The sequence below is a fragment of the Lonchura striata genome, chromosome Z (assembly GCF_046129695.1).
Source record: "Lonchura striata isolate bLonStr1 chromosome Z, bLonStr1.mat, whole genome shotgun sequence".
NCBI classification, from domain to species: domain Eukaryota; kingdom Metazoa; phylum Chordata; class Aves; order Passeriformes; family Estrildidae; genus Lonchura; species Lonchura striata.
In genome coordinates this window covers 23,822,204-23,844,301 of record NC_134642.1, presented here as the reverse complement: position 1 = coordinate 23,844,301, position 22,098 = coordinate 23,822,204, and the positions used below count along the sequence as shown (strand labels likewise).

Below are 22,098 nucleotides of genomic sequence, written 5' to 3'. Positions count from 1 at the left end.
TATAATTGTCAGCAGCATTTCACCAGGAATTGGTTTATGGGACATTTTATAACTTGTTAATAACTATTAAATGACATATCAAAGAAAACATTAAAGTAGGAAAATGGCCCCATGTGCTTGCTATATTTTCTCTTTTGCTTATCTCCTTCCCAACTTCCTCAGATAATTTATAGTTTCAGTGGAACTAGTGCACTTTGGTATGAATTAATTCAAATGGGTAAGTATTACTCTGAGTGCCTTTTCCTTGGTGTAGCCGATTTGCATTATCCTTGGATTCTGTATTTTTGGGGGACACTCCTTGCTATCTGTTAAGCAAGGTATTAGGTTAAGATTAATTGTTTTATTCCAGCAAAAACTCAGGCAGGCAATGGTAATCTCAGAGGTAAGATTTATGAGTTTATATGAGGATGCTTTTGTCACAGTATTGTTGATCTGCAGTGTCAGTTAAAGATACTAGAATATTGAAGTTTAAATGTTTTCAGTGTTGAGCCTCTGTCTGGTAAAATTACATAAATAAATGATAGTTAATTTTTACATTAAAAGCAGCTAAATGCTAGCCTACAGGTATTCATGGTGGCCAGTGTACAAAAGGTTTAACCGGAAATAAGAAAGATGTTTAGGTCTCCAAGCATTTTTCTACTACAACACTACCATCATCAGAAGTTTATGAATGTGATGACACCTCAGACACAATTTAGCAAACATACCCAGATGGCTTAATTTAGGAAACAAACACAGAATATTTTTGGGCCTTGCTAATGTTGCTTATTTATATCTTTTAATGTGCTGTTAACTAGTCAATATGCATTTGTGGTAAAAACACGTATATTTCCTATTAGATGTCGAAGTTTATGTTTATATCAGCTTTTTTGAAAAATAAGTTTTTAATGGGAGACTAGGTAATTCAGCTCAACTTTCAGTATGAAATAATATTCAAATTTTACATGTCTGTTGTTTTGTTAGATCATTCCAATCTAAGATAAAGAGCATTTAGTTTTTTTTACTTTTGAAAAGGTATTTTGCTACTAGTCAATAGCATTAGTCATTGTAAAATAAACAGTATAAGATATAACAATTAGTTTCAGCCTGCTGTGCCTAAACTGAACATTCTTCCTGATATCTAGGCAAATCAGAGTAAGTTAAGGATTGGATTAAATTCTGTGTTTATGAAGTGGCAGATTGAAGACAAGGAAACAAAATCATTTTGTTGTATCTAATGTGGAAACTTCAGACAACTCGAACAGTTTGGCAACAAGGCCCATTCCATATTAAGTTCCCTTTAGCAATAGTTAAGTGGAGTGTTTAGAGGGCAGGAATCTTTTCTTTAATCTCAAGAATAATAATAGTTTCTGACTAAAATTAGTCAATAGGAAGTCAAGTTAAGCATTTTTGTATGACTCAAAGATCTACAGAACATTCCTCCCTATCAAATGACAGACAACAGCAAATGCAGAATCTAGGTGGTAGCCACAGAATAGGAAGGGGGAGAGTAGATTTGACAGCCTAGGTTTGAGATTGTCTTCAATATATGCTGATGGAGAAATTTTTTGGAGATCTTTTTCTTTGCTTAGGCTGAGATTTTGGGCAAATGGCTTATATTGGCTTTTAGTAATGAATTAAAATACACTTGTCCCTAGGCTGAACATTACTTCTATTCAAGCATGTTTGAGAAAAAGTGGCTTAGATTTATCTGTGGATTTTTCTTCTGTGTGTTGTTAGTTAGCATCTGCACATAATTGTTTTGCTTACCATGAACTGCAGACTGTGTTGTGTAATTTAGTGGATGCACCTGCCATAATGCTCTCTGACTGCCAAGTTCCCGTGCCTGCCAGCTGGACAGATTGCTTTCTTATAAAGTCTTTTAGAATTTTATTAAATTTATGGAAAGAAGGAAATGTCCTCCTTATTTCCCTATTTGTAAACCTGAGAGGGAGAGAAATACTGTGTTTTCCTGTTGTTGTAGAAACCCAGCTGGCAGCCAAGCCCCACACAGTCAGTCAGTCATTCAGTCACTCACTCACTCCCACGTGGTAAATCAGAAGAGTAAAAATGAGTAAAGTCTTGGGTTGAAATAAGGACAATTTAATACATAAAGCAAAACCTGTGCACACAAGCAAAGCAAAACAAGAAATTCGTTCACTACTTCCCAAAGACAGGCAGGTATTCAACCATCTCCAGGAGAGCAGGTCCTCATCACACAAAACACTTGAGAAGATAGAGGCCATCACTCCAAATGTTCCTTCCCACTTCCTCCTTCTTCCTTTCCTGAGCACGATACCATATAGTCTAGAATATCCCTGTGGTCAGCTGTAGTCAGTCTTGGCAGTGTCCCCTTCCTCTTCCAAGTTCTTGTGGATCCTTATCCTCCTCTCTTGAGTGATGGGGGGCAGTATGAAAAGCAGAAAAGGCCTTGGTGCTTTGTGAACACTGCACAGCAATAACAAAAACATCTCTATATTATCAGCCATCTGATTTCAGTGCTAATCAAAACTGCAGCCCCATGCTTGCCCTTGTGAAGAAAGCTAACTCTCTGCCAGCCAAAACTAACACAATTCCAAATAATCTAGCTGAATAATAATATGTGCTGAAAACAGGACTTGAGTTCCAAAAGCACTTTAGGTTTGGATATTGCTCTCTAGTATCCAGAAAGCATTGTAAAAGTCTTAAAAATCTCCTTTTGCAAAGGTTGTTTAAGTGTTAGTATTAGCCTTTCATTTTTGTCATGAAAACATGTTCCTGAGGGCAATTGAAGCTTCCTTCACAAATATTATAATCTCTCCCATAGTATCTGTTTTTTCTAGACTCGAAAGTTTTTTGAGTGCTCTGTCTTCTGTCTCTGCATTGCTAGTGCTATCTACCTACAGCCATTCCTATGGCGTCTTTATAAATTCCCCCCTTATTGCACGTATCCTTTAAGCAGAAATTTCAACTGAAATGCAGGAGTATTTTTTATTTGTTATTTAAGATAAATGCAGAAAATCCATGGCAGCTGCAAAGGGTTGTGGAGAAGATTAGCCAACATTAACCCATAATGAAAAAGAAGCATAATCTTTTGGATAATAAGCAACAGTGCTGGGTCCTGGACTGGTAGTGTTACAGCTTTGAAGATTAACAGCTATCATTAGACAGTGATGCAGCCCAGAGAATGCCAGTATTGGACAACTGGAGTATTGAAGATTAAAAAGTAATTTATACAGAACTTGAAATAAAGGATTTAACTGATCCCCAGGAGCTGTTAAGGGACAGTGGAGTGCAGTCATAATTGTAATGTTCTAAAGCAATTGGAGCTGCACATACCCATTGAGATTGGACTGCAAGACTTTGCCAAACATAATTCAAATTATGCAGGACAACAAACGTAAACTATTTTCTTTAGCCCCTTATTCCTCAGTCTGAGGTGAGCATTTAGTACATGATTGCCACAGAGCTACAATGAACCAGAAGTAGAAGCCTTAGAACACTTTTTTGCAGGTCACTATAAAAAGTTTACTAGTAGTTGTGCTATTTGTGGTTTTTTAGCTGACTATCCAAGTTCCTTATCACTTCATGACAGTTAATACATTTTCAAACATTTGGTATGAAGCATTCTAAGATGATTCAGCAGTAGACATAGAAGCTTTATTACAGGATTTAAAAAAATATATCCTGTTAAAAGCCTTTGACAAAGATAAAAATGTGTTTTCTTTTTTTTTTTCCACAGGATACTATGGTGATGGTCTGAATGCTATCATTGTGTTCGCGGCATGCTTCTTGCCAGACAGCAGTCGAACTGATTACAACTATGTCATGGAAAATCTTTTCCTGTGAGTGATATGTGAGCAATGTGACAGTCTTTTGAGTTAGTTCTCAGAATTATGCAGTGAGAGGTAACCTGTCTTTCCTTAAGAGGCAATTTTGGCTATTGAAAGGGAAGTGACAAGGAAAATAGCAGTTGTAGATAAACTGCTTAATGGAGTGTTATTTTAGTAAACTTTACCTACTCACCTTCCCAAATTAAGGTGTATTTGTGAGGACCAAATATGACTTAGTATTTCTCTAAAAGCCAAGGAGTGCAATATCTTCACCTTGTTGGGTCTACAGTCTTTACACTATTTCAGTAATGACTTCCATGTCTTGCTGTGAACAACCAGCAGGGGCTTAGACTGTTTTTCACTGTTCATTGTTTATTATTGTGATGCATCTCTGAGCATATTTTTAATATATGCTGTCTTGGGTTTAGGAGTTACAGGGACTTTTTTCGACATTTGCTTTTTGAAAACAGGATAAATGGTAATTGCTGACACAAGCATTTCTAACTATGCTTCCTGACTCCAACTGCTTCTGATTCTAAAAGTGAAGCTAAAAGTGGCAGGGGCCAGTTGGCCAGGACACAGATATGGCCACATAACTCTAAATCTATCACAGGAAGATTATTCTTAATAGCAATTGGTTTGGCAGGCCAAAATTTTGAAGGCAACTCTCTCCTGAAGTGCCTTCAGCTACTTCCACTTACAGCTGTTAAAAAAAAAAATCAATCATTCCAATGTTTTCTGTGCTAAAATGCAGTAATTTCTAAAGCCAGCAGGAGACCCAGCCTTTGCCATTTGCAGTGCACAAGGCATTGAGAGCACAGATCCAGGTCTCATTAATGTTCCAGTCGGTGAAGATGCATTTGTTGGCAGCCAGTGCCTTTAACATTGTCTCTATGTGTGAAAATTAAGACTCAGTGTTATAGTTTCTGGTCAGAACAACTGGTATCATTTGCCTGGTAGAGCCTCTAAGAGCTCCATGTCTACAGTAACTGATGCACACAATGCCCAATGATTTAGAAGAGACAAAGGCATTACTTCAGTGGTTTTAACTTGGTAAGTAAGGAACAAAGCTGACTGTAACCATGAGTGACATTCAGTAGTTATTCTTTGTCTTCACCCAAGACCCTTGTTCACATAGAGGTGGTGATAAATTAACTTTGCAGAGAAAGCATTAAGAGCCTTTTCCACATGGCTTAAGAGTATTGCCAAAGTAATTTTGTAAGTCACTTTTTCTGGAGGAGTAATATAAATGTGAGTGCATGTTGGTTGTGAACTTAGATCTTGTTTTAAGGCTTACAGGCAGTTGGCTCTCTCCAAGAAAACAATAAAAAAAGAGTAAGCTCAACTTTTTCTTTCCATTCTAGGTGTGCATGGAATAGAGGGAGTACAACAGTTTGCTAAATATACAGAAACTGATATTTTAAAATATTTTGTAATTCTTTACTATTGAATTATATAGGGATCTGGAGAGACCTGAAAACCACTGAATCTCTTTTTTTATACAGGATGTTTCTGGTAGCATATAAGCTACCTCTAGCTTCTGATTAACAGCTATCCTCAATAGCTCCTTTTCTGTCTGAATTCCTTTCACATTTTCAATTATCTTCTTCCTATTTTTTATATTTACTAATTCTGTAACATTGTCTTTGAAGGGTTGAATTTGGGTGAAAATGCATGAAACAGTTTCTACAGCACATTCTGTAGATAATGCAGAACCACATTTTAAAAAGTCTACTGTTTTATTTGTGGCTGCCTGGAAGTCAGATTAAAGCCAGTCCACTGATTAAAATTTTTTAAAATAATCTCAATTTGAAAAACTATACTGTGTAAACAAAACCAGCATTTTGCTTTTTGAGTGATTCAGTTGTTCTAGTCAATGAAAAACTTTCTATCCATCTTTTCTAATAATGAAAAAATTGCAATTATTATAAAATAATAAGAAATTAGTAGATAGGTAAAATTTGCGAGGGAGCTCTTGCTCCCTTGACATTTTTAGACTGTCGTGTTCCTGAAAAGAACTGAATGTCTTGTAGTATTTTAATACATACTTACACACTTGTACTTACAAACTTGTGTTTCAGTGTTTAAGTGCCTTTAAAGCGCTAGATGTTCTGCCCTGTGGGAACGGCTAATCTTACAACCTGTCAAATAGTAGCTTTGTTGAAACTATTAAATGAAGCTTTATGCATCAGAATGTCCATGCAATCCCTTGCTTTCCTATATCACTGTTAGACATAAGTCTAACTGCTTTTCACTCACGTGTCACTCTTTGACATGTGAGTCAAAACCAGGGAATGCACAACTGCAAGGTAAGAATGAGCAGTGGAATGCATTGAGGAGGTGGTGATTTGGATGGGATTTACCAATGCATGGGACTGGTCTAGTTAACGTTGCCTACTTTATGCCCAGGTAAAATACCACTCTCTGGTGAGAACTAGATTTCCTACAATTCTTCTAAAGACATTGCATCCAAAGGAATTTAAGGGTAAGATTAAATTGTGAGGCATTCCCATACAACTGTGAAAGGAGCCATTATGCTTAGGGATAAAGCTGCCTTTTGTACTGAGTGCACTCAGGCATTCAGGTTTTTAAGGTGTGACTTGTGGTTTTGCATTCTAGTTTTTACAGAGGCACACCTTGAGGCTGATAGTAGAGAGAGCAATTTGAACTGTTTCAAACTGTTTCATCATTCCTCTGATGATCAGCTCCAAAATGGGGTAGGGACTGAGTGGATCATCTGCATAGATAGTCCCAAACAAGAATTTACAGCCATCTTCTTACTTGAATGAGCAGTGTGCTCTTCTAGGTACAATGCATTTGACCCCAAGAGCACTGTCTGATAATGGGTGTTGGGAGTGTTTTGCTCACAAAATGATGTCTTGGAGTTCTCTGTTCCATCACATGTCAGGTTGATGGACAGGTTTTCTTGGGCTTGAGTGTCTAAGTATTTGTATTTTGCAATCACAGACTCAATAGCAGGAGTGTAAGGATCACATGAAGTATAAACAAGTATCTTCTGACGAATTTTATTACTGCATTGAACAAACTTGGTGATTAGAATAGTGAATTGAAGTTTCTCAAGAGTTAATTTCAGAAATTCCTAGGACTTCACATGATGTCATGTTCTCCCTTGCAAAATCTCCTGATTTAATTACTTTCTAAGAAAAAGCAAATTCACCAGTGATAATTGAAAACTCACTACGAAACTCTGTTATTGTAAGGAAGCCGTATATTTTTTAAGTTTTGAAGATACAGGTAAGACTGTGTTTTTCTAGCTGTGTATCTACAGGTACTACAGTGGTGATCAGTGCTAAATGTTTGCTTTTGTTTAAAGGAAAAGAGAAGTCTGTATTGTCATAAAGTGTTCAATCTGCCTTCATTTGTTCCTAATAGCCTGATTTAGTTTGGGCTCAATTAGATAGTGTACAGTATGTGCTCACTGACATCTGTACTTTTATCAGATATGTAATCAGTACCTTAGAGTTGATGGTAGCTGAAGACTATATGATTGTCTACTTGAATGGAGCAACACCTAGAAGAAGGATGCCTGGATTGGGTTGGATGAAAAAATGTTATCAGATGATTGATCGACGGTAAGTAGTGTTTTCCTGTCTGACCCACAGCTGTTCTTTTAAACAGTGTCCATTTCTGTAACTCTTCTGTGTGTCAGAGTTTAGTGTATATGATCTTCCTGTATCTTTTGTGTTTTTTTCTGTTTTTCTAAGAAACTGTTATTACTTTTTTTACTTAGATTACGGAAAAATTTGAAATCATTTATAATTGTTCATCCGTCATGGTTTATCAGGACAATTCTGGCTGTAACACGACCTTTTATAAGGTATGTAGTAAATACCTGTGATTTTCTATGTCCTTGAGAATACATAAGCACCCTAAATCATCTACAGTGGCTGTTAATTTTTCACTGAATAGTGCTCATTTTATAGCTCATGTTTGGGTTTTGGAAGTTGAATTATACTTTCCAAAGGTGAATAGGGGAAAAAAAACGTGATTCATATGAGTATCTTGTTGAAGAAGTCACAGGCATAGTTTTCTAAACCTGTATGTGTACATACTGAGAATTCGGTTTCTTAAAATAGTCTTTGTTCAGAATCCAGGTAAAAGGCATATAGAAAAGGAGAGTGCATATAATTATAATCACCTTATTTTAAAAATCCTGGCTACGGAACAAGATTAGGTTACAGTTCTGGGTTTTTAAAATATCATTGCTGCTTGTAGCTCATACAAGAGGAAGTGCCTGCATCCTGAGGTGTTTGAATGCATTTGGCTTCAAAAACATCTATTGCTGTCAAAAATAATGTTTTGATTGGTAAAACAATTTTAAAAAATTACCAACTTCAAAGACCTCACACTTACTGCAGAAGATAGGGGAGTATGCAATCAGGGAGAGCACGCTGACAGATGTTATAAAAGAGTTGCTTCAGGCAAGAGAAGAAGTGTCATCTACAAAAGCCACACGAAGAATGGCTTATGTTGTGACAGATCTCAGGGGGTTCTGCTCACAGTCTGCAGGTGAAGACACTCGAGTCTCATGTCCCAGGGTGCTCTGTCCTGATTGGGTTGAGGAAGCACATCAATTATCCCATTGCTGCCAAAGTGCAACACACAGAATGTCATAAAAGAGGCTTCTTTCTAGATGTGGTATCTTAAAGACCAAGCTGAAAGTTACTATTCAAAAGACCAGAGTAAAAGGGAAACAATAATTGGAATTATCAACACTACTTACAAGGATATGCGGAGTTTGCATTTGATACCTGAGATATTTCTGTTGCCATCCTACTTTGTTCCAGAAATGACAGTTTGGTCTTTTTTAAAAGTCATGTCTGTTTCAATTCATTAGTCATTTATTCAAAGTAGCCATATTAAGCAGCAGTGATTAGAGGTTTTTCATTGCAAAACAGGAGAAAATGTTCACTCTAAATAGTTTGGCAAATCAGATTAGCAATGCAGAACTAGACACACTAGAGACCATCTCAGCCAGGTAGACTGAGTCTTGGTGCAAGAAGAGGGTGAAGGGCAAATAGAAGCTGAAAAAGGTGGTCAGAACACATGGCTGGTGTGACTTTTGTGGAGGATGACATGAGCTATTTGGACCTTTACCAAGGACAGAACATGATGAGTTCCCTTCCCTTCCTTCAGGAGGTAAGGAGATAAAAACTTGATTGGATTGAAAGCCAGTAACTGTAGCTTAGTTTGCTAGCCCTCAGCCTAAACCCATGACAGGCACAGTGGGAATGTTAGAGTGAGAAATGCATTGGCCACAAGGCAAGCAGAGATTTCCATGAGATAGCTAAAGGCAAGCAACATAATTTTAATTGTATATCAGCTAAGGTCTGTGGCTAAACAGTAGAAATCAAAAGCCTTGAAAGATTTGAATGGTAAGGGGCAGTCAAGACACTGAGTGTGGGCTACCCTCAATTCTACCTCAGCTCTATCTTTTTTCTACCTCAAAAACTGGCAAGATAATTTGGTGGAGTGTGGGACCCATCTTGACTGACAACGAATTGAAGAACTAGAGTTAGCAGATATAGATCTTAGATACTTTTTTATAACCCTTATAGATATTCACACCAAAAATTATTTGAGCTGTGTTAGGAAAGAAGTTAGATTTCTAAGGGTTTTTTAAGTGTGTGTGAAACATACTTGGCATTTGATGGAAATAATTAAAATGATGGAAAGTTACCACTATTGGCAACATGCTTTCCCTAAGTCTGAAAGAAACTGTCTGGGATGCCCATACACTGACTGAAGGAATTAGAAATCAGTCACTGTAGTGGAATTAGTGGAATTAGTGGACCCAGAAGAATTCTCAGGAGGAAAAACTACCCATTGAAAGATTTTTTAGTCCCTTCCCACCGTCTTTAGAAGCTTACGATTGGCTTGCAGTTTGCCAGGTTACTTTAGATGGCAGGTTACTTTAGATGGCAATGATGATGCTGCAGACTATGATTAACAATTTGGATAAAATGCTAAGAATCTGTATGTTACTGTGCTTTGACTGGACACTCATGGGTGATGCATGCATCTAAAATGTGACCAGTCTGACCCAGTGTGTGTGCCTAGTGATGCTCATTGGGTACAGGGACAAATTACAATAAATGAGCTTAAACAGGTGTTCACAGCACCTTCATGTATTCCTGTTCCAGTTTTCTCACTAGGCATTATTAGGAAGATACATCTGTTGAGGGGAGTGGCAGCAACTTTCTGCTCAGAGCTATTTCAGAGCTTCATGTTGCCTGGCTGTACCTGCAGGTCAGCAGTAAATAGAAAGAATATGTTCTGTTTTTCAAGACCTACACTTAACATATATAGTCAGTATGAGTTTGCACTATTACTGATTTTATAAGACAATCTAAATAAAACCAAAGCTAAATGTGAAAAATTGCTTTATAAGCCAAATGAGAAAGATTTCTTGCTTGTAAGCTCACACTTAACAATTAACTTAGGTTAGACAAGTAAATAGCCTTGTGTTTTAAGCATGTTTTCTGAACAATTTAGCCTTTTTTCCAAGCAATCATTTTACAAGCACAAAAAGTGAATCACATAGCACAACTGAAATAAACACATTTTTTGTCATAGAAAGGCACTGCAGTAAGAATATACACAATCAGATCTGTGCTTTTCTGAATAAATGATGAAATTCATTTTTATTGTGTTTGATTGAGAATTGGTGTAAAATAGAAATACTAAGTCATCACACTCCCTTGATGACTGTCTTTATGATTATATCCATATCAAGTAATGCTTCCCATCTCTTTTTACATTTAAGTAATTTCTAAGGGATTTGAATATTTTCCAAATTTTTGCACATCTCCTTCTAACTGTAAAACCATAAAACTTATCACATTGTCTAATATATAAGCATTACAATTTATATTGTTGGCTTAATAATGTGATTCAGGTAGGCTCATGATCAACTGTACTGTGTTAAGATATGGTTATTAACATTATTAGAGAGATGATTCTGTCTGAGTTAAGGTGCAAAACAAGGCCATATGCTGAAGTCAATAGCAGATACTTTTATTTAGCAGTAATTGTGAGGGAGAGATAGAAAGAAATAGAGTGGGTGGGAGGAGAGGTGAAAGAACATGACAAACGCAGACAAACCAAGTAGAAAAAATATAATCACTCCATGATTCTGATTCTCTTTGGTTCTCTTCTTCTGCTCTTCTTGGTGATGAGGTTTCCAGTCTTGTCAAAGTTATGGTCACTGTCTTCACTGAGTGGGGGAAGCCCGTAAAACACAGAGTCCATTGCATTTATATTCAGTCAAGTTCAGGTGGGAATGCCCAGGTACCTTGCCTTCTAAGATGTCAGAGCTGCCTCTTATGTGAGTGAAGCTGAGTCGTTTATGTTCCACCAGTTGTGTCAGGGATGAATACCTTCATGCTCTGTGTGAAAGTCCTGGTTCTTCCCCGCAGGGAAGTTTTCACACCTGAGCCATTATGTCAGAGAGGATTGGCATGTTAAAAATTGTTATCCCACCTCACAGGGCTTGCTTCTTACCAGCCTTATTTAGCTGTGACAGGTGGATCGTTTGAGTCATTAATCATTAACAGTCCCGTCTCTCAGTGTGTAATTGAAATATGAATATCCAAATGCTTAATTATTTAATACATTTAATACATTTCTTAATTTGATTTTAGCATGTCATAAAAATTGAGGGGCAAAGTCAATTAATACTTATTTTTCTGTGTTACAGCTCTAAGTTCAGCAGTAAAATACAGTATGTCAACACGTTGGCAGAGCTTCATGAGATGATTCCAATGGAATATGTGCATATACCAGACAGTATTGTCAAGTAAGTGATGTACAGTAGCTTGTTCTAATGTAAACTATTTCCACAAACTGATAATAATGTTAAAGACTGTAAGAAAAACAGAAAGCACTTTCCTACTGTTCTTAAAAATTATTATATATTATTCCTCAAACATTTCACTGTCAAACTCAGAGCAGGAGACCACCTTGTAATGGGAACACAAACCACAATAAATATTTACTTCCAGGTGAGTGGGAAAATTGTTTGGCCTTTCTTGAGATACCATCTATGCCATATTTTTTCAAACTTTTACCTCTATTTAAGTGGAAGTATTTTCGAGTTTTAGTCATGCAGAGTTTTTAGCAGAAATGTTAATTAAAAGATAGCCTATTCAACAGAATACTAGTGAAATTCTATGTTTACTGGTCCTTGCCTTGTCAGTTCTTGTGGTTAAATTCACAACTGCTGAAAGACAGTTTCTTAGTTCTTGCTGCTTATGTGAAGAGTTTTCTTAAATGCAGGCATTTCCAAAGGAAAATATCTGTTTAAAAATTGTAAGAAGTTGATTGGCATTGCTCTCCTCAACTGACTTTTTTTCAGACCTGAAAACAACAAAAAAAGTGGTATACCAAGACTGAAAGCATGACTTAAAAAATACATGGTTTTCATGTAGTTGGTATTAAAAAGATGTCCTGTTCAGGAATTAATTTCTCTAAATTGTTCTCTTTAGTGTATGTCCCAGGTTTTGAATAGCCAGTTCTAGAAGGTAGTTTGAAGAGTAGATGTGCAAGTATGATTGTATTTTCATTCTGACTGGTCAGTGACTGCTTTTGAAGTTGTCATAAATCTCCTCAACCCAGGCAGGATTTTTCACAACTGTTTCACAGTCGTTGTAAAGCAATTTCCTTTGTCAAGCTGGTGGTGCAATTCCAGGGAGCAGATGGGAAGCTCAGGTCTGGCAATAGCAGTTGTGAAGTAAAATCAGGGGCATAGAGACTTTCACTCAGGTTCATTTGCTTCTGTAACTTCTTTAGAGGTGGAGTGATGATAAGAATGTGGAGCAGAGGCTGTTGGTCAACTGACAGAGTTGTCCATAATATTCTAACATATCTAACAAATTTTCTTCTAGTTCCTGTAAACATTTTAGTTTCTTATGGTTTCCTTTGCTAGAAACCTTACCATTACTGTCTAACCTCAGAGCATTTCTGTCTGTTTCCTTGCTGTGTTTTACTGTTAAAGTGTGGCAGTACACACATCGATGTTGCAGACATGTTTTCTTCCCTGTAAAAAATTAAAAATGTTCGAAAAGTTCATTCACCTCTCAGACCAAAGGTAAAGTGATCACAGCAGTAGTACCAAAGAAACTTCGGTACTTAAAGAGTTTTAGGGTAATGCCTACTTCATATCATCAGCAGCCCGATGAGAGATTATGATTTTGCTGAAAAAGACAGACCTGGAAAGATGACAGTTGCACCCATTGGTGGCAAGCATTTCAAGATACTGTAATAAGAAAATTTAGTGGCTGTGTGCATTCAAGGCATCTGTGAGTGGCTCTTCCCATACTGCAAGGGAGAAGAGCAGTGTTCAGTTCATAGCTTCCCTTCTTCTTCAAATTCAGAGAGATTCGTATGGAAAAATACAACTCATCTTTTGGTTTCATAATTGCTCCATTGCCAAGAACAAGCATTCCACCTATGGGCAAGAAAAATTCCACCTTTAGAAAGTACATAGTGTTATGCCAGAATTTGGGTTATGTGATTTTCTTCGTAATTTTCAGTGAAGCATAATACAATATTGATTGTTATATATGAACTTGTACATCTTTTCTCTTCCTTCATTCACTCTTATCTTGTAAGGTATGATGAAGATAAGTGTATTAAGAGAAGAATGAGGTAAAACTTGCTTTCTAGCCCATGCTGCTGCTCATAATAGAGTGAATCTGTGTGACAGCCTTTCACCTGCAGGTGACCTCAACAGCTGAATGAGAGAAGACTTGCAATGACATGACATCTTACTTTCCCCTTCAAGCTGTTGAGATCAGCCTCCCTTGCAAATAAAACTCACTGAACTGTAAAATGTCCTTGACTTGGCCCAGGCTGCAGCTAGTTTAACATTACCTGATAGAGCAACTGAATGCTTTCAGCTCTGTCCACTGGGCATGCCTCAGACCCCTGCTGCTTCTCTGTCTCTGCCTCCAAGTGAGCTAAATAAGGACTTACAAATTTAAGGTGGGTTGAGCACAGGGATAAATGGTATCATACTGAACTGAAGAGCTTTAGAGTTAGCCTTAAATCATACTGGGTGCCTATTACAAAAGCATGTAGTGTATTTGTTCTTTGCTCTGCTATTGCTCTGCTTCACTCTTACGCTCTGCTTGCTTCTCTGTTTCTTTATATCAATAACTTTTACTCATGCAGACTGGATGAAAAGCTGAGGGAAGCTTCAGAAACAGCTAAGTAAGATAGCTTTCAGCTGAATCCTGGCATTATATTGTTTCACAGGAATAGCTTGAATGCAGTAGTACATTGTGTTTGATACAATACGCAGCTTGTAGTTTCAATTACTGTGTTGGTAAGTTGCCCCATTTGAGAATTTACTTCCCCTCTCACTGCTTTTGTACTGCTGGATCTCAGTAATAAATAATCATACCCTTCTACTATAAAATTTTTTTTGCTGTGTTTTTGATGATTGTTTCTGTAGTCATGGGAATGACTAAAATCACATACTCCATTAAAATGGATCATTAAACATTTTCTACTCTTCCCCTCTTATGTTGTATTGATATGGTTTTTAAGAGGTAGTTCTTTCTAGAATTTTTTTTTTTTACAGTTCACTAAATCAGGGTTAGCTATCTCAGTTATGGTAGGTATATAAATTCTTCTTTCTTCCCAATGCTAGCTGGATAGGCTGGGGAATTAATACTTGATAATAATATTATTTTGTCTATGGTTACTTAATAAACCAGGGGCAGGTAATGATCAGATACTTTAAAATGATAATTCTGTGCTTTGACTTCAATAATATGTGGTAGTATGGTGTAGCGCACCAAAGAAATCCTTAAGTGCACAGTCCTTGACTCACTGAGCAAAGCTTTAGGAAGTGTACAGTGCACTTTCCTCATGTGAGTATTGTACACAAAATTCCTGAGCAGGAGTCTCTGTCTGTTGGTTCTAGTATAACATTCTCCCTTGCAGTTTTTGTAACTAAAGATTTTTGAGTTTTGAAGTTTCTTTCCAGTCACCTTCCTTTTGCTTAAACACTTCAAGGTTTTCAACTTACAGTTTCTTCTTTGCTGTACTTTTTCCCAAAGTTCCTTCTTTTGCAATACACATTTTCCTTCAGTTCTTCTAAGGTTAGTTTCTAAAACAACCACAGAGAAATATCTAAAACACTGGCCACTGCTTTTTGATTTTAGGAACTAGCCCTGCCTCAGAAGCAATAATTTCACATAAGTAGTTACCTGATACCAGCTCATTATTTTGTTAAACTAAAAGGCCTAGCCACCTTTGAAATGCAACTTCTATCCCTTCTGTTCAAACATTTTCAAATGCATTGTATATGTGACAATGAGAACTCTGTGGAAAAAAGGCTGCTTTCTTGTTATTCCATTTAAAATAGTAGAGGCAGCAGTGTAGCACGTGAAAGGGGAATGAAATATTCATATGAGGTATCACTGATTATTGTTACTGTTGGATGTATGAGATCACTGTAGTGCATTTCCCTTCCCCAACTTAAAGAAATGGTTTAAAAATTTGTTACTCAAACTTATGTGTATTGTGGGCACTAAGGTCCCTACATTCTAAAAACAACATTTGTGTGTTTGTGTTGTCAAGATACTCACTACAGTTAGTTATTACATCCCCAAATTTGAAGTTATATTTTAAAAGATAAATAAATCAACACAGAAAAAATGTTTACTCATCTTTTTCCTTGTATCCAGAACTAGCTGCCTCTCAAATGATCCAGAAATGGCTTCAGTGGAGCAGGAGTAAGAATTTATGCCTAATACTGTCTTTACATTTTAACATTACTTTACAACCATACTGCTAGAAACTGAGGCTGGGTAGACTCCTTAAAGCTTTTTTTGAGACCCAGATACTTTTATGGTAATATTCAGGAACAACATGGTACAAGCAGACAAAGCATTGAAGCTTTGTTGTATTTATATTTTATATACTTTATATATGTATTATATACTGAAGATTCGTTATATTTGTGTTGCATTGGAAATGTGTTTGAAGTGTCCTTAACAATTTCCAAGCAGGGAGAGATAAAATTGTTAGCCTGAGGATATTCTGATTAATTTATATTAAAAACATTTAGAAAGAGTGCTGTGTGATCACAGTGAAGATGGTTCCATGCATTATCCAAAATTTTAAATTTGTTTTTCTCATTCAAAGATTAAAAAGTCTTACATTTTACTTTGATTTCTGGGCCATAATCTTAACATGTGCCTTCTCTTTGCTTTACTGCTTCTCAGCTTATTTCATAATTATTTTCCTGATTAAATCTCAAGCATCTTCATCTTTTCCTTTCAAAGACGGATTTGTTCCCTTGGAAATGGGAATGTGTCAGTCCTCTGGTATGCTGTTGCTCTGTCTGATACCATAACTATAGTATGTAAATGGAAAACCCTGCAGTGCTGCTCTTCCTGTTGATCAGTGGGAGTGTTTATAGGCACAGTGTGTCACAGGAGTGCTGACAGTTCCTTGCTGAAGCAGCGTGTCAGGAGAGGCAGCCCTGCAGCAGTGTGTGTGTCCTGGCCAGCGTGACAGGGCAGAGGGATTGAGGCTCTGCTCTCCCTGCCCTGACGGGTCTGTAGAAATACGCTGTTGTCTCACGCTGTACAGGAAATACTCTATAGTGAACCTGAATCGTCAGCAAAAGATTCCATCAATAACATGAGTATCAGTAGACAGGTAAATAATTAGAAATGTATGTAGCAAAAAGTTGCATAAACAAATTGAAGCTTTGGGTTTCACTTTTTTTTTAAAAAAAGTGTTCTAGTAAGTTATCACTCTGTCATACCTTATACACAGGTTAGAACCATTAGCTAAATTCCTAATTCCTGAACTGGTTGACATTATACCTCATCTCTTTTTCCTCAGACACTGTTTTATTCTATGATGAGTTAATATGAGAACTGTTTTTCAAAGTAAGAACAAAAGATGACATAAGAACAAAAAATGACATGTTAAAAAAACCCAGCATGTTTGTGTATGGTTTTGACCTTTTGTGGCTTGAACAACTTTCCTGTTTTTCTCAAATAATAAGCTGGGCAGCAAAAAGCAATATGAGAAGAGAATTCATATTTATGTTAATAAATATAGTTAAGGCCAAATTAATGTTAATTCATGGCATTTATTTTCTCTGCATAAATATGAATCTGTCTTCAGAAGTGGCAGTAATTTTCCTGTGACCATATCCCTTATTTCTTGTGTCATTTCTTTAGGAAATAGCATTCTGTGTAAATCCCTTCACTCTGAGAACAGCAGTTTTACACAGACTTTTTCCGAATGCTTTCTGCTGAAGCGCCTTTGGAGTCTGCCCAGCACTAGTTTGCTCCTGTTGTTCCTTTCATTTTGTTCCAAAGGCTTGTGTCTATTGTCATGCTCCCTTGTGTTCTCTTTTGTTCAACTCCTCACACTTCTTCATGACTTTAAAAGAAATATTGGGAAATAATTCATAGTGGAAGAGCCATTGTGTAACAGTTCATAAATATTGAAGAAACTTTGAATTGTGTTTTACTTAAGGAAGACTGTATCTTGAGGTAACAGTTATGTAGTATTCTAAAGACTACTTTCAAAGTTTTTGAGGACATATGCTTTGCACTAAGTAGCAAAACTGTACTCTTAGGAACATTTTTAGGTGTACCATTCCTCCCACACTGTTGTTTCATTCCACCAGTGGATCTCCCCCCACCTGATACACTTCAGATTGGAATTGCTGAAAAAGTAGTTGTTAATTTCAATAAAAACAGAATTTACTAAGATGTGTACCTTCATAGATGTACATAGGCTATAAGTTATTTCACACTGCTGCATTTAAGTAAATAATAAGGATATTCGACACTTTGTACAATCTCAGGACTGGGGAAATAACTAGTTCTATGTTATTAGAGCACTCATTAATTTTTTGTTGTTGTTCTTTGTCATTTTGTCTTTAATAAATAGCATCGACATGACCCTGAAATGAGAAGCGTCGTTGCCAGGCATTTGAAGAAGAGAGTTCACGTGGATTTTCATCACCCAAACAATCATGACCATGCTGTACAATAAGTGATTTGGTCAATTGTGTTTGATTTATAAGTTTCCCCTGTCATTCAGCAGTTCAAGAAGACCAAAAGGGCCAGTCCTATGGCCATGGAAACAGCAGAATTTTGGGTCCTGGTAATTTTTGTTGTTTTCAGAAGCAGTTTTCATTAGGAAGGCTATGTCATTGAGCATTGGTTTCTCTGTGTGTGCCACTTCTGTTTAAAAGGATACCATTTTACCGACAGTGTGCCTCATGAATAGGTCAATGACAATGGGGATTTTTAAATTTTTGTTTTCAACATATTACTGTTTATGCATAGCTGAACCAATAGTCATTGTTACAATAAGTGTTAGTTTGCTTGTGTCACAGAGCAGCAGCAACTTTACTGTTTAAAAATAACTTTAGAAATTTGTCAGGACTTTCTTGAATTTGACAGGCCGTATTAGATCAGGCTTTTGGCAGCCTGTCATGGTGAAGGGTGTCCTGCTCAAGGCAAAGGGACTGGAACTAGATGATTCTTAAGGGCCCTTCCAACTCAAAGTATTCATGCTTTTATGAATTTGTGTTTCTTCAGGTCTGAAAAGTCTTTCCATCTTCATTAAGTGACTTTTTTATTTGATCAGAGAAAAGTGTGATATACTAAAAAATAATAATTAGCTTCGTTATACTTCCCAAGGATGAATGAGTAACTGAAATTAATTTTATTTTAATAATTTAGTTTAGTATATTTATTTTAGGCATAATTTCCTAGAAGCATCTAATCCTGTAAATTACTTTCATATATTCTAAAATCCTTGGGGCATTAATTTATTGCTGCTTTTTAAGTCTGTTTCTTCCAGAACACTTTTTTTAAAGTTACAAGCCTTCAAGTGACATCCTGTCTCCAATTGTAAAGGTTATTAATTCTCTGAATATGACTCAAATACTATTTCGTACTAGGAGCTGAAAGCTGGGAGTCATACTCATTTGTTAGGAATATTTGTTAAAATCTTGCCCCAAGTGTTTCTATTAGATAAAAAAATAAGTCTTATATTGGTATTTATTGTGTGTGTCACAGAACCCACCAGTAAAAACATAAAAGGGGAAAAACCATAAACATCTTTTGTTTGCTGGGGTCCTATTTCTTTGCACAAAAGATAATGTAATAAGTCCTACTCCTTCCTGGGAAATAGCTTTATTTTCTCAGATCATGTGTTTACAGGAGTGTGCAAATCAGTTATCTAGTGATTTCTGTTTGTCTGCTTTAAAAAGACGAAAGTCAAGAAAACAACAAATGTTTTCTTTTAATATAATGAATACATATAGGCACTTTCCAAACCTGTTGACTTGCCTGCCTTTTGGGAAGTCCTAACCGAAGTCTTATTATTAGATACTCTCTGAAATATTATTTTTTCGCAAGATTCTTTTATGCCCTAGAATTACATCTGTGCATTCTTTACTTTGTAAAGAAATCAGACATAATAATTTAAGATAAGTTTCACCTTATTAGTATGGTCTAACTGTAGTCCTGTTTTCAGTTCAGAATTATTGATGAAGCAGAAAACAAGCAAAGAAAGTATTTATTGGAGCATTAAGTTTAAGCAGACACAGTAGAGCCTGAGCCTGCATTTTTTTCAGCAGGATCTAAACTGAAAATTCTCTTCTGTCTTTCATTTAAAGTTTGATTTTTTTTTTTTGTGGTTTGCACATTTCCAACTCTGTCAGTTTCTGTCTTGTATTTGCAAGGTAGCCTGCAGTGAAGCAGGTGTCTGTCATTGTGTGCGTATTTGTTCAGCTGCCGTAATGAAGACTGACAAAATTGTCAGAGAGGCAGAAGAGTGCTTTCTTACTGGCCAGCATGAAATGCAAAATACGTGCCCTCTGCTCTGTGCTGGTATGTCTGTCTTACTTTCTAGTCTGCTGTATCACATCCTTCTGTCAGTTCCTGTAAATTTTCACAAAGGAAGGGCCTAATCCTGCTGACCATTGTTGCTGCTCTGTAACCTTGTCCTAAACTAGGGTCTGGTAGTCTCAACCTTTTCTCAGATATTTGAATCCTGGCTTGTGTTTGCCTTATAAAAGTGCTGTCACTTAGTATATTGGGGATAATGTTTTATGTACAGATTAATATTTGTATTGACTTCCATATGCTAATTAAGCTTCATTAAGATCTAAACTATTAAAAGCATTTAGTAGCATGAAGTTGCACCTTTTGTAGAGCTGTAGTTGAAGTCTTAGGACAAGCCACATGACCTGTGTTACACAATAGATGAGAAAAGTTTCCACTAGAAGAAAAGTTCACCACAAAGTAGAGGTTCAGCACAAATCTTCATTCACGCTTTGAGACCAATCTGGGGTATAAGAAATTTGTGATTTTAATGGTGGTTGTCAGCTCAGAGTTGAATTTAATTCTGTTTGCTTTGTGTGAAGTTACTAAGCAGCAAAGTTACAATTAATATGATTATTATGGGCAGAATAATGGTGGCAGCCTGAGATGAAGGGAACTTGTTTAAGCCAGATGGCACATTAAAACAAAATGGGACATTGAAATGATAGTTAAAAAGTGATTGCAGGATCAAAGTGTGGTTATCTTTGCTTATTAATATATTTTGAAAAGTTTTTTAATGTTATGATAAGGCAATTCTGTGTTATACTAACAATAACATATCAATATTACTAAATCAGTAGTTTGTTGAAAGAGAAATATAGTACATATAATTGCACAGATACAAGCTTTTATATATGGATTTTTTCTACTGTGTATCAGAGTGCTCAGATGAAATATAAATTAGTAGTTGCAATTTTTTTGTTAAAATACCTATGCTGACTTAAATTATAGATTAAGCAATAGAAGGATATCTAATAGCATTGTATGGATATATATACACCTATGAATCAGAAATAAAGAATTGCAACCCACCACTGGACATATTTCCTTTCAGCTCCAAATTGCAGGGTTTTTTATTCCCTGGGTACATGGAAACACTTGATTGGTTTAGGTCACTTCTTTGCCTAGTTAGAAATACTTTGTTTTATTTTGCATTCCCTGTATGTCCATCCAAAAACTGAAATGGAGTAAATTATGTGTCTCATGGTATTATTCCCCATCTCCATATATTAAAATCCTGGCTTTGTTGATATTATCAGTATTGTTCCTGAAAGAAAGCAGAAGGAACTCTTTTAAATTTCTTTCTAATTTTGCTGTGCTATTATATAAAATCAAATCCACAGATAGTCCATCTGATATGTCAGAAAGGCAAAAGCTACAGGGCAGAAGGAGGTTGGCTGTGAAACCACCCTGAGCAGGTTAACAACCCAATTGACTTCAGTGACGGAAGGGGTCAGAGCTGCTGGTGGACATGGAGTCCTCTCACCTGCCTGGTACATTGTGCCTACATGCCACTCTACATCTGTGTCAGGTGGACAAATTTGTACTTCCACTAAGTAAACCTGGCTGATTCTTGGAGCTATCTTGATCATTATCCAATGGGGCACCAAATACAAGAGCAAAAAGGATGAGCTGTGGCTTCTTAATTGCCACCCACTTGAAAGCAGTTCTGTGAGTGCTCCTAGACCTTTTCAGAGTCAAAGCTGGACTAAACAAACCTTTCATACTTGTTGAAAATAAGTTTCTTGACTTCTGATAGGTTTGAAGATTTATCAGTGTTTACCTAATTACCAGTTTAAGTGTAAGAAGTGACCCTCAATTTCTACTAGTGGGAATAACTGACAGGTCAGATTGTGTTAGCTTGTGCAGCCAAATTTATTTATTTTTAGAAACAGGAGGGTTGTCCCTGTATTGCCTGGCACAGATGAAGCCAATTGAGCAAGTATCAGGAGATCAGCAGTTTTACCTCTCATTTGCTGTCCAATTCCTCCAGGCATGCAATCCCTCTGTTTTGCAAAATGCAGCTACCATGCAGACAGTTACCTCCTATGCTCAGGAGAAAACCAGAGAATTGCACTGTGAAGTTAAAATATCAGCTGTTCCTGTTTGCACTGTCACGACTTATAGTTCTGTAGTCCTTGCTTGACAAAAGGCCAAACACTACTAAATACAACCTGTCCTCCCAAAAAATTACTTTGCAGAGGTACTGAAGTCTCTTCAAAAATTATGTGCTTGGTTCTTACACTTACTTTTCCTAGAAACATTCGCACATTTCAGAAGTGGTCACTTACTGCTCACACAGTGCAAATTCTGGCAGCAGTCTTAGTGACTGGTTTCTCCATTCAGCCCAAGCAGTAGAATTGACTAGGCTGTGCTCTACTCTGCTAAATTTGAGAATCTGAAAGGAA

At 36.6% G+C, this 22,098-nt stretch overlaps 1 protein-coding gene across 9 annotated transcripts in view; it reads left to right on the top strand.

The window, feature by feature from the left end:
- The window catches only part of PRUNE2 (prune homolog 2 with BCH domain), a 130,942-nt gene extending 110,221 nt beyond the window's left edge, over positions 1–20,721 (top strand). Inside the window, exons 13-20 of one of the 9 annotated variants that reach the window (XM_031507397.2) lie at positions 3,701–3,803; positions 7,253–7,384; positions 7,543–7,629; positions 11,512–11,610; positions 13,425–13,460; positions 13,986–14,024; positions 15,509–15,556; positions 17,742–20,721. In XM_031507397.2, the coding sequence (XP_031363257.2) occupies positions 3,701–3,803; positions 7,253–7,384; positions 7,543–7,629; positions 11,512–11,610; positions 13,425–13,460; positions 13,986–14,024; positions 15,509–15,556; positions 17,742–17,763 (566 nt within the window). In that variant the 3' untranslated portion in view covers positions 17,764–20,721. Of the gene's footprint in view, positions 1–3,700; positions 3,804–7,252; positions 7,385–7,542; positions 7,630–11,511; positions 11,611–11,760; positions 13,797–13,985; positions 14,025–15,508; positions 15,557–17,741 lie in introns of those variants that run through there. The other 8 variants (XM_021530515.3, XR_002465468.3, XR_013341684.1 and 5 more) reach the window with 8 other exon arrangements.
- The last annotated feature ends 1,377 nt before the right edge of the window (positions 20,722–22,098 follow it).